This window comes from Pavona decussata, unplaced genomic scaffold, assembly GCF_977016875.1.
Source record: "Pavona decussata unplaced genomic scaffold, jaPavDecu1.1 SCAFFOLD_186, whole genome shotgun sequence".
NCBI lineage: Eukaryota > Metazoa > Cnidaria > Anthozoa > Scleractinia > Agariciidae > Pavona > Pavona decussata.
Window position 1 is genome coordinate 607,053 of NW_028145595.1, and position 12,445 is coordinate 619,497.

Below are 12,445 nucleotides of genomic sequence, written 5' to 3' on the forward strand. Positions count from 1 at the left end.
GTTTCAAGTTTAAAAATCCTTCATAACTCACTCCTTACTGCACTTTTCTTCATGAACTCACCACCACAGTGAGTCGCAAAACAGCTTCCTCGAAAATCGCAAAATTAGACAAGTGAAGCTAGAGTGAAAACGTTCACGCTATTTCACTTGAAACGTGAAACGCCGGGGGCAAGGTGACGTTTGCCGTTTCACGTAAACGCGATGCTAAATCTCTCTACTGTCAGGCTAATATATCCTGATTAAATTACTAAATATTCCGTCCACTAACTTTGCTAAAAAGTAAAGTACTTCAGTCACATCTTTAGGGACACCGATGTAGTTTACCTCTAAAACGCCTCATTTTTTCATTGTCTTCGCCGCTTTGAAAAAAGCATGACACTCATATTTCATAAATGATGGATATGGACCAGAGAATTGACTCGGCAGTGTATGTTAAAGTGCTAAAGTGAATCTATGAATTTCCAACTGAGCGTTAGCCCTAGTAAGGAAATAGCAGATCGCACGAGACAAAGAAAACGATCTTCGACCTGGGCGAGAATCGAACCCACGACCTCCGAATTTGATCGTCCATTGCTTTATCGACTAAGCTACGAGGCTCTACCGACTGAGCTACGAGGCTCTACCCACAGAGCTACGAGGCTCTACCGACTGAGCTACGAGGCTCTACCGACAGAGCTACGAGGCTCTACCGACTGAGCTACGAGGCTCTACCGACAGAGCTACGAGGCTCTACCGACTGAGCTACGAGACCAGTCGGGAGCAAGTCGGGGGTGATTTTGGTGGTAATAGCGGCATTGTGAATGTGAAGGTTACAAACGGGCTTCTTGTAGGTACGAAGGCTAGAGAAAACGCTCTGTGGGAAATTCATGCGTTCACTTTAACAAACACTGCAGAGTTAATTCTCTGATCCATAATTTGTGTCCTTAGTACCAGCGGCACAACATTCGTTTGTATCCTTCACTCATATTTCATACCTCACCATATTACTTACCTGATGAATTTAATGTAAGAATGGTTCTCCAACAATACAAACGAACTCCAGTTTCTGTACAAAGAGTTGAGTGAACTTAGCGCTACTCGACACTGAATTGCACTCGACCGATCATTCTCCATGGGCAGATGAAGATTCTTTGGCAAAGGGCTGCAAAAATAGAACATTTTAAAAAGGGATTTCCGAGTTGCTGGAAACCTCATTATGAAAGTGAAGCTAAGTGCAACAATTGTATGAATACGTTATCCAAAAGACTTACACATCATGTTCCAGGACAAGTCCAATTCTGTGACAATGCATCCACCTTTGCCTACAAAAGTCGATAACAAAAAAAAGGCTTCAGCTACTCTTTCAGACATTCACTCTTCGTCAGCCTTGGGACCAAAAACAAAATATCTGTATGATCAAATACATGTAAGCTATTTTCACTGGTGCGTCGTAAAACCAAAACCAAAGTGATTACTCTGGCCAATCACAACAAACGCAAAAAGCGCAGTAAACCAATCAGAACTCGAAGCAAATACATGTAACCGGCGCCAAGCGCGGGAAAACACGTGCGAGCGAGGCACGATTGATTTGGGTTTTTCTTCTTATTGGTTGGAAATTTGGCGCGAGTTTTGCTAACCAATTACAAAGCATTGTGAGGCAAAGCGAAATCAAACGCGAATTACTTTCAACTGGCCAAAGAGTATCCAACCTGACAATCGTCACATATCGAAGCAGTTAGTGTTCGGTTGAAAAAAGGTATAAATAAACTCACCATCCTGTCGTGTCAAGAGATAAGACTGGCTTCCAAAAAACTGCAAACTGTGACTCTTGAGACTTTGAACTATTCCTGAAATCACATAATCAGGATAGTACTTTATTCTCAACGTTCTCTCTCTCACGCTATGTTGAGATTGGGCACCGACAGTCTCGTCCTGTTGATGAATGTTCTGAAGAGGAAAGGGGAGGGTTTGGGTAGGGAAAATCAAACGCAGGACGAAACTTGATGGCTGGTGAAAGAGAGAACGTCAGGGCAAGGGATACCGTGTGCTGCATTTTATACTACAACACTTCGCTTGATCGACAGAATGGCATTGTTCACTTTGTCTCATCTCCTTTTATACGTGAGAGGTGAGACCGCTGAGAATAGTACTTTATTCTCAACGTTCTCTCTCTCACGCTATGTTGAGATTGGGCACCGACAGTCTCTATGTTACAGAGTGTCCTAAAGTCCCAAACCACTGGACCATAAGGAAACCCCGTTCTCAGAATCCCAAACTCAAGGTGCCCCATCCTAAAAATTCGTAAAGTGTTTTAAACGAGATGCAACAAGGTTAAGAATTAAACGTGCGGAAAAGCGGATATAAAGTTTTTTAGACGGTTAAGCTCCATGTAGTTCTCTGTTAGGGCGGCTGTCGCGGAAGAGTCCGCGGATAGCAAATGAGAGGGACTATCCAAACGAAGCACCTCCGCTAGTTTCATGTAGTAGAGAGCAGTTTCTTTGTTATTCCATCTTACATGAGACATTATGTCCGCCAACTGGGAGCCAGATAACGCTAACGTTATGGCTGAGCCCGAACGGAAGCTGTGTAGCGTTTCTCCCTCATCGATCTTAGCTTCTTTCAAATACAGCTTTAAACGAGCTTCTGCTGAAGAACTTGAAAATGGTTTGTTCACAATATGACCTTGGGGATTAGTTGGTCGAAACAAGTAACCATTTGTCACAGAAACGCGCAACTCGGAAGCCACGGCTACATATGTCTCAATAGCTTTAACTGGACACAACTCAGGGTTAGGGTGTCTCCGAATCCCGAAGACGTTAGAGACGCCATCCCTCAGGGTTTTTCCCCATACGTGGTTGAACAACAGCCCATTGTCCTGGGGGAAACGCAGGATCTCTTCTGTTTTCACCATGCCAAGATCTGAACCACGATCACCGCTAAAGAATAACGTTTTGAAAAACGCTTGGTCCCGCGTCAATACAAACAGACCAGAAGGACTAACCGAGCGCTCCGCAATTTTCCGATTTAAAAAACGGGCCAGAAGCAACAATTTGGACAAAAATAGGGGAACTGCTTGCTTTGGCGTGATGCGGGCTCGTAATTGTTCCTCAGTTGACGCCTTAAGATATTTTTGCACTTCGAGTGAAGCGGCGGGGTTACCCAGACCTAGCAGGGAGTTCCACTCTCCACAGCGCCCGGTTTCCTTAAAAATGGCTCGCAGTTTTCCAATGTAGGAGTCGATTGTCTTGAATGCCAGGCGTTTAGGACATTTACACTTAGCTGCGTTTTGAAGGTGGGAATCGGGACACCCATTACTATGTACTATGGTTTTGCCATGTCGGTCTTTCCAGACCAAGAACCGAGAGATGTCAGTAGGGCTTGCCGAAAGGATGGTTTTACTATTCGGAAGGGACGCCAAGAAAGTTTCAAACTCCGTACGAAGTGAGCACTTCTGTTTTGAGTATGACGATTGAAGGGAGGCATTATTTAGGAGTTCCAAACGGTTATCTATCGCTTGAAGGTCGACTGAGAGTTTAGGGCTCGGGACACTTGGGGAGACTGTTTTCCTCCTGTAGCCGCACATTTGGCAGAAAAAGAACAGCTTGTCGTTGGGGTGGCTGCACGAAGGACATGACACGGCTGGTACAAACGCTCGAACGGCTGGAGGTAAGTCCTAAAGGATATGAAAGTAAAACAAACAGTTCCTTCTTTATCCTTTAGATTTGTTTTGACATAAATGTATAAATGAAGCTATAAAACAACTGTCAACAGATGTATACTGGAAAACAATGATTTATTGACAACATTGATTTCACTGAAGTAATGGATGGAGCTAAATTAATGGGAGAATTGGCAAATTTAAAGATAGCTAAGTGTTCTTTGTTTGGCTCGTGCGCCAACCAAGAGCTACTACTTGCTTATCCGATGCGGAACACCCAGAGATCCCATGGGATAGGCCAATTGTTTGAAAACCCGTGTTTAGAGGGAGTGAGGAGCGCTCCAACGGTTCCGGCAACGGCCAGCAGGTATCGGGAAGAACATGTAGACGTTAACAAGGGCCACCAAAAATGCCTTGGGCATACGTCTGGTACTACGATAGTGTAGGATAATTGCAGGCTTCTCATATACTTGATAACATGAGGTATTAGGCAGATCGGGGGAAAGGCGTATGGGTTCTTGAATACAAACGGATCGTACAGATCGGGCGATTGCGCGAACACGTTCACTCCCAGGGATCCCGGCAGAGGGTTTTCAGAGAAGAAAGGTAACTTGGCACCTGACAAGTCGGATTGGGCGTTTGAAGGGCGTGCCATTAGATCGACAGAGTGCCCATTTTCGCCGCCATAACACTCTTGTACTACTGTCCATAGGGATGGGCACAATTTGGCATCCTGTAGGCTAAGGCGTCGCGAGGGGAAGTCGGCTTGGTTCTGAGAACTAGGCACAAAAGTAAGGTGCAAATCGATGTTGAGTTTCGTCATTGTGTTGAATAATTTCTTCAAGGCGCTAGAAAGCGATTGAGAACGAGAGCCCTGTCGATTCCATGAACGGACTAGAGCCATGCTGTCGACGAAGGCGTCGACCCACGAGTTTTTGATGGTATCAGCGAATGATTCAAGGACATTATTGAGCGCTAAGGTCTCCTTAGTGGCGATATCGGCTTGTATTGTTGAGGCGTCCCAGTAATCATAAACGTTCGCCTCAATGGCACCCGGACTCAGTGCACCTCCCCAAGCGAAGCGAGATGAGTCGGAGAACAGCCTGACATGTGTGTGTTTCTCAGACCGCCAGGGAAGAAAACCGTCCCAGGTCTCAAGGAATAGCCAGTGCTCAATTTCATTCTTTAGAGCGGCAGACATCTTTACAGGTCGAGCAGAACGCGTGGCGCGAGACACAGCTAGGTTTATTTCATTAACATAAAGCCTTGCGCCCGGAACTGCCAAGCTCATGGACACGCATTTACCGCTGAGCCTTTGCAAGGTTAGTAGGTCGAGGTTATCGCGAGCCAACGTTTCTTTGATGAGACGAAGAAGCTTTTCTTTTTTATGGGGTAACAAGGTAAACGCCTGTAGTTCAGAATCGATACCGAAACCAAGGTATGGCACCTGTTTTTTCGGGGTAAGGTGAGACTTCGCCAGACCGATAAAGTAGCCGAGGGAAATTAAGATGTAGCACGTGAGAAAAATACCCGCGACGGCCAGAGCAAAATTCACTTCATCCCTTGAGGCGAGGGCTTGATAGGCAGCTGGTAAAATGCCACCTGGAAATGACAGTTGGCCATTATGGCGGTCGTCAATATACAATGAAGAGGGAATGTTCCATGAACGAAGTCTGTGTGACGCAACTAGACCAGTCGTATGATATATATAGGCCGAGGATTTCCAGCCAAAAGGAATACATTCACTCACAAAATACCAACCTCCCCACTGGAAGCCAAAGTAAGTTCGACTGCTGGGGTGAAGTTTGATGTGGTCATATCCTGACTTGTCGTCGCACACTGTTTGGTAAAATCCTTTATTGACATACTTAGGCAAGTGTTGGACGCTATCCAAGGCAAACGGACGGTCTTCGATCCACAGATTAAGAAATCTATCGTCGTTGCAGAGACGCGGCTTGCTAGGCTCGACAGTGAGGGGCATAATAAGGTGGGGTGGGGTGCATTCTCCGACTTTGCCCCACAAAGAAATAGCACCGGAACGCAAACGGTCCAGGAGCGTATCAGAAATAAACGAGGCAAAAGGTTTGCACGACAGGTGGTTGGGGAAAGCGCAAGGCGGTGGACTACCACACTCGTAATTCCTTCCCTTGTAACTACCCTTAAACGGTCTAAAGAACTTCGTTACGTCTACACCGTTAGTAATCCAATCACGGACTTCAGAGAAGCGCTCATCGTTCATATCATTTAATAAAGCATTCCATTGTGGTGCATGGCGATGGAGTTCCCCTGCTAGGAAGTGATCTGGATCGCGGAAAACAAGGCGAGACATATCCGCTAATGAATTTCCCTGTAACACGAGGGCGATATCCTCATCAGAGATGTGGGAATTGTTTGCCATCCCTTGGGCCTCATCAACAACAGAACCATCGATGTTGATCCACTGTAACTTATTCATACCAACTGTGTTAGGCTTGAAACCGGGATGCTTTTCCCAATCGTGAAAGCAAGGGTCTGACAGCTAAAAGGAAAATAAAAAAGAACTTGGAAATAAATTAGGGCCCAAGGAATGGCAAACTCAGCCCCGGTAATCCGAGAGGGAAAGTGAGCTTCCCTTTGAGAATGCCACCCGAGGGGGGAAGGGTGCGATCGAAAAGAGATAATTGGTTCCCACATCTATGAACAGCGTAGCGAGTCGTAAAATATGTAAGTAATAATATGTTAATAAAACCCTGGGGGGGTGGGTATAATGTATATGAATAAACAAACATTGTGATGCAATAGTGTTCATTTGACTTTAATAGTACTAAAACGCATACAAAATGAGGATCGGGCAGATTCTGCTACTGAGATGTCGGTCGAGGCTGGTTGTGACCTGGACCGCCTGAAGAAAAATAGCGGGTCGTCGGAGACCGCTTAAAACATTGCGTAGACTTGTGTCCGGGCGTACCACATCTGTAGCAGGTCACTCGAGGGTGTGACGAGAACCTCTGACTGCCTCTGGCCTGAGGACGCGAGTAAGGCGAGGGACGTCTAAACGACTTGTCGACCTTGGAGATTGTGTCAAAGATTCTTGTAAATTCCTTGTCCGCGAGAAGAGCCAAAAAGTAAGCTTTAAACTGCTCTTTCGGCACGTGTATTTTCTCTCTTAGGGTGGCCGCTATGATGTCAAAGCTGGCGGCCTTATCATCACCAGTTGTCTTCGCTACGGAGACGAGCTCCTCCGCGAGGCGCAAGGCCTCGTATTTGTCGAAGTCCTCCAGGCGGCGACTACCATAATGGGTAATGCGATTCTTTAAAGCCTGAATGGAGGTCCCTTGGGCATTTTCCAAAAATTTAATTCTTTCTTGCAAAGCCTGAATGAGAAAATGAAATAGACAGATGTATTGCGAAGTGTAATTTCATACCGCTTAGCGGCGATACAAAACATTCGTAAATGAGTACAAGCATTGTGATAAGACCCGGTAAAGCGGCAGGGAATCCTTTGTTCCGACAAAGTCGGAGTGCAAATATAACAATTAACAGAACAATACGAAAATAAACCATTCAAGTAGAACAATGTGGCAAACAAGCACACAGAAATGGCAAATTAAGACAATTAAAAAATGAAGAGTGAGAATAATCGACAAAGATCGCACAAAGATAATAACTAGTTCTCTGCTGAAGTATGTTTTGAGGTCAACAAAATTGAAAAGCTTTTGAAGCTAACCGAGAATTAGAATGTACACATAATCGGCAAAAATAGCGCATATAAATAAAATTCAGAAAGTGGTAAGTCGACTTCAAGTAGCCCGCAAAACTACAAAACTATACGTGTTGAAGCAGGGCAAAAAATTAATTAGAAAGTCAATCTAAAGCCGCCCGCAAAGCTAAAAGCTACTCGTTTTGAAGCAGGGCGCAACATGAATTGTAAACACATTATCAGCAGGGCGTAACAATAATGACGAAGTCAATTTCAAATTGCCCGCAAAGCTAAAAGCTACATGTTATCAGCAGGGCGTAACAATAATTACGAAGTCAATTTCAAACTGCCCGCAAAGCTAAAAAACTACACGTTTGAAGCAGGGCGTAACAATAATTACGAAGTCAATTTCAAATTGCCCGCAAAGCTAAAAAGCTACACGTTTGAAGCAGGGCGTAACAATAATTACGAAGTCAATTTCAAATTGCCCGCAAAGCTAAAAAGCTACACGTTTGAAGCAAGGCGTAACAATAATTACGAAGTCAATTTCAAACTGCCCGCAAAGCTAAAAAACTACACGTTTGAAGCAGGGCGTAACAATAATTACGAAGTCAATTTCAAATTGCCCGCAAAGCTAAAAAGCTACACGTTTGAAGCAGGGCGTAACAATAATTACGAAGTCAATTTCAAATTGCCCGCAAAGCTAAAAAGCTACACGTTTGAAGCAAGGCGTAACAATAATTACGAAGTCAATTTAAAATTGCCCGCAAAGCTAAAAAGCTACACGTTTGAAGCAGGGCGCAACAATAATTACGAAGTCAGTTTCAAACGGCCCGCAAAGCTAAAAAGTTACACGTTTGAAGCAGGGCGGAACATGAATTGTAAACAGAGTTAAAACTGCCCGCAAAGCAACCAAGTACACGTTATCAGCAGGGCACAACATAATTGCGAAGTGAATTTTAAATTGCCCGCCAAGCCAGGGCGCAACATGAATTGTAAACATGCCCGCAAAGCAACGAAGGTCGCACGTTCAGAAGCAGGGCGTAAAATAAACTGGGGGGTAAAGAGAAAATTGCCCGCAGAGCTACAAAGCTACACGTTTAAAGCAGGGCATGACTTGAGCTGAAAACAGACTTAAAGCTGCCACGGGAATACGAAGTGCAAGAACACGTGTACGATACTGGAGTAAAACAAAAATTGAACAAACCTCCAAAGTGACTTGTTCTCCAGCGGCGTTTTGAGGAGGTTCTTCTGCGTTTGGTGGAGGCGGAGGCGGTGGTGGTGGTTGAACAACCGCGGCCGCTTGAGCTGCTGGAAGGTTTTCCTGTGCCGGGACTTGTACAGCAGGGTCCGCCATTTGAACTATGCTCTTTCGCTTGATCGACAGAATGGCATTGTTCACTTTGTCTCATCTCCTTTTATACGTGAGAGGTGAGACCGCTGAGAATAGTGTGCTTTAGTTTCAGCAACTGGAAATTTGCAGCTTTTTGATAAATAGGTTCCTAAATAAATAGATGCACGAGGCTTCATAAAATGCCTGTCACACTGGAAAATAAACTAGGCGAGTAAAGGGGTTTATTCACTGAGCAGTGTTACAAATAACAAATGCAGTTTACCTTGCATGTTGTAGAGATAAAACCTGTGGAGAGAACAGAGAATTGGTCAGCTAAGTGTGAAACAGACAGTTAACAATTATCCTGGGAAATCGCGCGGAATATCGCCTGATACTTAGCCGACAAGCCGTAGGCCAAGTTGGCTAAAATCAGGGGATATTTCGCAAGATTGAGCAGGACAATTGTTTTATTATTCAACACATTGATAGCAAAGTACAAAGACGATCTTTATTTTGCCATTTTTCCCCTCGAAACACGAAAATTACGTATATCGCAGGATAACAGTTGACAAATTACTTACAGGATTGTTAGAGTTGGGTGGAAGGTAGAATAACGGCACTCCATTTTTAGCACTCTCTGGTATGGTGTAAAAACTGGAATTGGACGAGAACGACTGTAGATGGACCAGCATCTCGTCTGTGCTCTGTAGACTGAGAAAATGAAACACAACATCAGTGACATACTACACACAACTGATCCACGCCAGCCATCATGAGATATGAGAAACAGACAACAGGGAATATTCTTACCAAGTGAACCAGCCACATTTTCACATAGGATCACTCTAATGATCTGTTATATCACGTCTGCCTTGAATACAGGAGACTAGGATTCGAGTCCTCGCCGATGTACATTATATCTTGCTTTAACTTCATCAAGGGATACCACAGAATATGCAACTGCTTCCCACCTTCGTTAACCCTTTAAGCCCTAACTGTGATCAGCATCAAATTTCTCCTTGTAAGATTAATGCTTATTCAATCATGAGAATTAAGGATATGATCACCCAAGGATGAATTTTTCTTGATATTTTAATAACTTCTTCCCAGTACTTTTATAAGAAAAGTATGGGGACAAGGTTGGAGAATTTGTTCTTTGATATTAGGGGTTGAAGGATTAAGGCAAGAATGAATACGGTTAAGTATGTATTCTATGTTGAAAAGTCAAACAAGATGAATACCTTTTCATCATTTGCCGAAATCGTCTGACCACAAGTGTTCTGCAGAAGAAAAATAAAACAACACAAACTTAATCATGATAAATAAAAATCAGTCCACCTGGGAAAACACATCTCTTGAAATTCTCCTTACGTGAATTTTCAAGTTTCAATTGCACTGAAAAAGTTCTGTAAATGTCAAATTTAGGAGAAAATTCCTGGAGTTGGATTCTTGGAGACCGAAAGAGAAAGAAAAATACGTCGTCTTGTGTTTACGTCCTCCATAAAACGTCCCATCAGGACATTTCACGTCCTAGTCGTGCAGTGACGGCAAAGAAATGTACCAACAAAGTGTAATGCACGTGCAGAGTTGTTGTTTTGATTATTAAAGCCTGCCGCACACTTGAGGAAAGAGCTGAGCAAACTGCCTCGCAAGGCGATCAGCTCAGCTGTTACCTCAAGTGTGCGGTTGAGTTTATCTATCAAACCTGATAGATATTTTCCTCACGGCCTCGCGAGGCGAAAAACTCACGAAAACGCAACCGCACACATGATGAAACAGCTGAGCTAATCGCCTCGCGAGGCAGTCTGCTCAGCTCTTTCCTCAAGTGTGCGGCAGGCTTAAGGTTATTGCTTTTTAGACATTTTGCAAGACCCCACAAGCTGTAGAGATTTCAATCGTGCTGAAATGTCTGTCTGTCTGTCTGTCTGTCTGTCTGACGTTCTCGATGCCGTCGCCGTCGTCGTTGCTAAAGCTCCCTTTTACCTGTAGCCGCTAGTGAACGATTGTTTGGTGGAATAAGTAACATCATGAAGAAACTCGTAAGGTGCTTCAGTTGTCACTTCCACATGAGTTATACAGCTGAAAGAAAGAAAAATTGAAAAGATGACATTCCCGGTAAACATTGGCTGTATTGGGGATTTCTTCTGTGTTGATCACAAGCACAAGATCCAAAAATTCTCCTCGTTAACCTTTTAAGCTGTAACAGTGATCAGCATCAAATCACCTTGTAATGTCAATGCTCATTCAACCCCTGAGGTCATAACAATTAAGGATATGATCATCCAAGATAAATTTTCTTGATATTTTAATAACTTCTCCCAAGTACTTTTCTAAGAAAGGTATGGGGACAATATAGGAGAATTTGTTCTTTGATACTAGGGGTACAGGATTAATAGAGTTTCCAATCTGTATGTGACTATTGTAAAATGCGCAGATTGTAGAATACCAGAAATCAGGCTTACTTGGTTGGGGAAAGTGGCCAAGCCTGCAACAGAAAAAAAAAGGAATAAATTATACGATTTTTCAAATACAACGGTCAAAAACGTTTGTAACCAAAAATAGTCATTTTTAAAAGTGCCAATGTATTTAGCGCAGAGTCCTAACTGGTGACACTCTCCAGATTGAATTGGAATGTAGAAATGTTGGTTTTTGAGGAGAGGGGAAAACCGAAGTACCCGGAGAAAAATCTCTCGGAGCAAGGACAAGGACCAGCAACAAACTCAACCCACATATGACGCCGAGTCCGGGAATCGAACCCGGGCCACATTGGTGGGAGGCGAGTGTTCTCACCACTGCGCCATCCCTGCTCCCCAAAAGGCTGACCACTAATTAAAACACAGAGTGTTTCTGTTGAGCGACCAACGGTTGATAGTTTCCCTAAGTAATTCTCAAAACACATTAGCCAACATTAGCCCAATGAGCGAAGCTTCCGAGGCTCCCACGCTAGTTTAAGAACACCTAATTTTCGAGGGCAACTTTCAGATACATTGAGACAAAGACAGAAAAGCTCTTACTATTGTTTTTATAACCTCACGGTTTTAAACCAATCAAACCCAATCAAAAATTAGCGGTGAACTAAAAACAAAATATATCCTACAAAAAGCGAAACAGAATCCCACAAATAGCATCATTAGAGAGAATTAGAATCGCATTTACGGCAAACGGCAAACTCGAGATTCGCGTTTATGTTTCCTTGAAAAAAAACGAGTACATTACATAGATGAGAATAGTGCAAAATAATTCTGGCCTTTGAACACAAAACTACTCAATTTTACTGAGAAACTGAAAACAGCGAGCGGCAAATGTAGGATAAACATGGTCACGTTGTCGTTTTTGCCGTTTGCCGTTTGCTGTAAACGTAATTTCTACTTGTAAATCTCTCTATTAGAGCGGTTTTCAATCGAGTGTCGTAAAACCATAACCAAAGTAACTACTCTGACCAATCACAATAAACGCAAACAGCGCAATGAACCAATCAGAATTCAAAGCAAATACCTGTAACCGGCGTCAAGCGCGGAAAAACGCCTGAAAGCGAGGCACGATTGGTTTTGGTTTTACATCTCATTGGTTGAGAAAGTGGCGCGAGTTTTGTCAACCAATCACAGAGCGTAATAATGCAAAACGAAAGCAAACGGGAAATTACTTTCGACACTCAATTGAAAACCGCTCTATGATACATGCACTTACAGAGAGAGCCAAGTATTCTATCTGCACATTGTGCTTCCATGGAATTGTCAGCCTGACTTGAAGCTGCTTTCCACCTATGAAAAGAAACAATAAAATCAATAAAGTCACA

At 43.5% G+C, this 12,445-nt stretch overlaps 3 protein-coding genes across 6 annotated transcripts in view; 1 reads left to right on the forward strand and 2 right to left on the reverse strand.

Annotated features, from left to right (window-relative positions):
- LOC146462553 (KICSTOR complex protein SZT2-like) overlaps positions 1 to 12,445 on the reverse strand; it is a 79,536-nt gene that overhangs the window by 55,901 nt on the left and 11,190 nt on the right. For all 3 annotated transcript variants that reach the window (XR_014857062.1, XM_085085263.1, XM_085085262.1), the window contains exons 15-23: positions 12,337 to 12,410; positions 11,112 to 11,134; positions 10,633 to 10,728; positions 9,891 to 9,929; positions 9,231 to 9,360; positions 8,933 to 8,955; positions 1,752 to 1,826; positions 1,251 to 1,301; positions 992 to 1,141 (exon numbers count right to left, since the gene is read on the reverse strand). Coding sequence is in view for 2 of the 3 variants with exons in the window: in XM_085085263.1 (XP_084941389.1) it covers positions 992 to 1,141; positions 1,251 to 1,301; positions 1,752 to 1,826; positions 8,933 to 8,955; positions 9,231 to 9,360; positions 9,891 to 9,929; positions 10,633 to 10,728; positions 11,112 to 11,134; positions 12,337 to 12,410 (661 nt within the window). In the remaining variant the exon portion in view is untranslated. The remainder of the gene's footprint in view (positions 1 to 991; positions 1,142 to 1,250; positions 1,302 to 1,751; positions 1,827 to 8,932; positions 8,956 to 9,230; positions 9,361 to 9,890; positions 9,930 to 10,632; positions 10,729 to 11,111; positions 11,135 to 12,336; positions 12,411 to 12,445) is intronic.
- The window catches only part of LOC146462554 (mediator of RNA polymerase II transcription subunit 8-like), a 41,797-nt gene continuing 29,412 nt past the window's right edge, over positions 61 to 12,445 (forward strand). For both annotated transcript variants that reach the window (XM_085085287.1, XM_085085288.1), the window contains exon 1: positions 61 to 68. The gene's annotated coding sequence lies outside the window, so the exon portion shown is untranslated. The remainder of the gene's footprint in view (positions 69 to 12,445) is intronic.
- On the reverse strand, positions 6,416 to 8,761 carry LOC146462555 (uncharacterized). The gene is made up of 2 exons (XM_085085289.1): positions 8,524 to 8,761; positions 6,416 to 6,990 (listed from the first exon to the last, which is right to left on the reverse strand). Exons 1-2 carry the CDS (start codon positions 8,671 to 8,673, stop codon positions 6,478 to 6,480), a joined length of 663 nt encoding a protein of 220 aa, XP_084941415.1. The 5' UTR covers positions 8,674 to 8,761; the 3' UTR covers positions 6,416 to 6,477.